The sequence below is a fragment of the Crocuta crocuta genome, unplaced genomic scaffold, assembly GCF_008692635.1.
Source record: "Crocuta crocuta isolate KB4526 unplaced genomic scaffold, BGI_CrCroc_1.0 scaffold142, whole genome shotgun sequence".
Classification (NCBI taxonomy): Eukaryota; Metazoa; Chordata; class Mammalia; order Carnivora; family Hyaenidae; genus Crocuta; species Crocuta crocuta.
The window spans coordinates 2927781-2928338 of record NW_027528892.1 but is presented as its reverse complement, the minus strand read 5'-3'; the positions used below and the strand labels follow the sequence as shown (position 1 = coordinate 2928338).

The following is a 558-nucleotide window of genomic DNA, read 5'->3' as shown; positions in this document are numbered from 1 at the left end:
GGGGAGGTGAGGATCTGAGGGGGTTGGGGGGTGGGTGGGGGCCTGACCAGCACTCGGAACAGAACTGCAGCTCAGGCTACCTCCCCAGGCCTGACTCTAGCCTCCCTGTTCTCTGTCCTCAGCAGACCTAACAGAGACGTAGGAGACCTAGGACGCTCCCCTAACTCTCTCATCTCAGTCTCTCCTCCAAACCCGAGGCTCCTACACCTTGGACGCCCTGTCACACTCACCCCGTTGCTTGCCCAAAGTGGAATCTCTGTGCATATGACCTCTGACCTGGACTGAGGGCTTAGCTAGAGGCTCTAGACACCAAGGGCAGGAGGGGTGGCAGCTGAGTTCCAGGACACCTGACACTCACCAGTGCAGGGTCCATAGGTGCTTCTGCTGAAAGCAGAACCTGGAGGAAGAGCAGGGCCGTGTTAGTTTACATCCCATCACGGGTAGAGACAAAAAAGCGAAACGCAGTATTTTCAGCTATAGAGGAAACCGAAGGGGAGAAGCCCAGCATTTATAAAAGGCAGACCAACTTGACAATAAACTATTTGTAAAAAAATAAAA

At 53.8% G+C, this 558-nt stretch overlaps 1 protein-coding gene across 1 annotated transcript in view; it reads right to left on the bottom strand.

Annotated features, from left to right (window-relative positions):
• The window catches only part of LOC144225761 (uncharacterized), a 27801-nt gene that overhangs the window by 5399 nt on the left and 21844 nt on the right, over positions 1-558 (bottom strand). The window contains exon 2 of the mRNA XM_077757031.1: positions 359-397. Within this exon, the coding sequence (XP_077613157.1) occupies positions 359-373 (15 nt within the window). The 5' untranslated portion in view covers positions 374-397. The remainder of the gene's footprint in view (positions 1-358; positions 398-558) is intronic.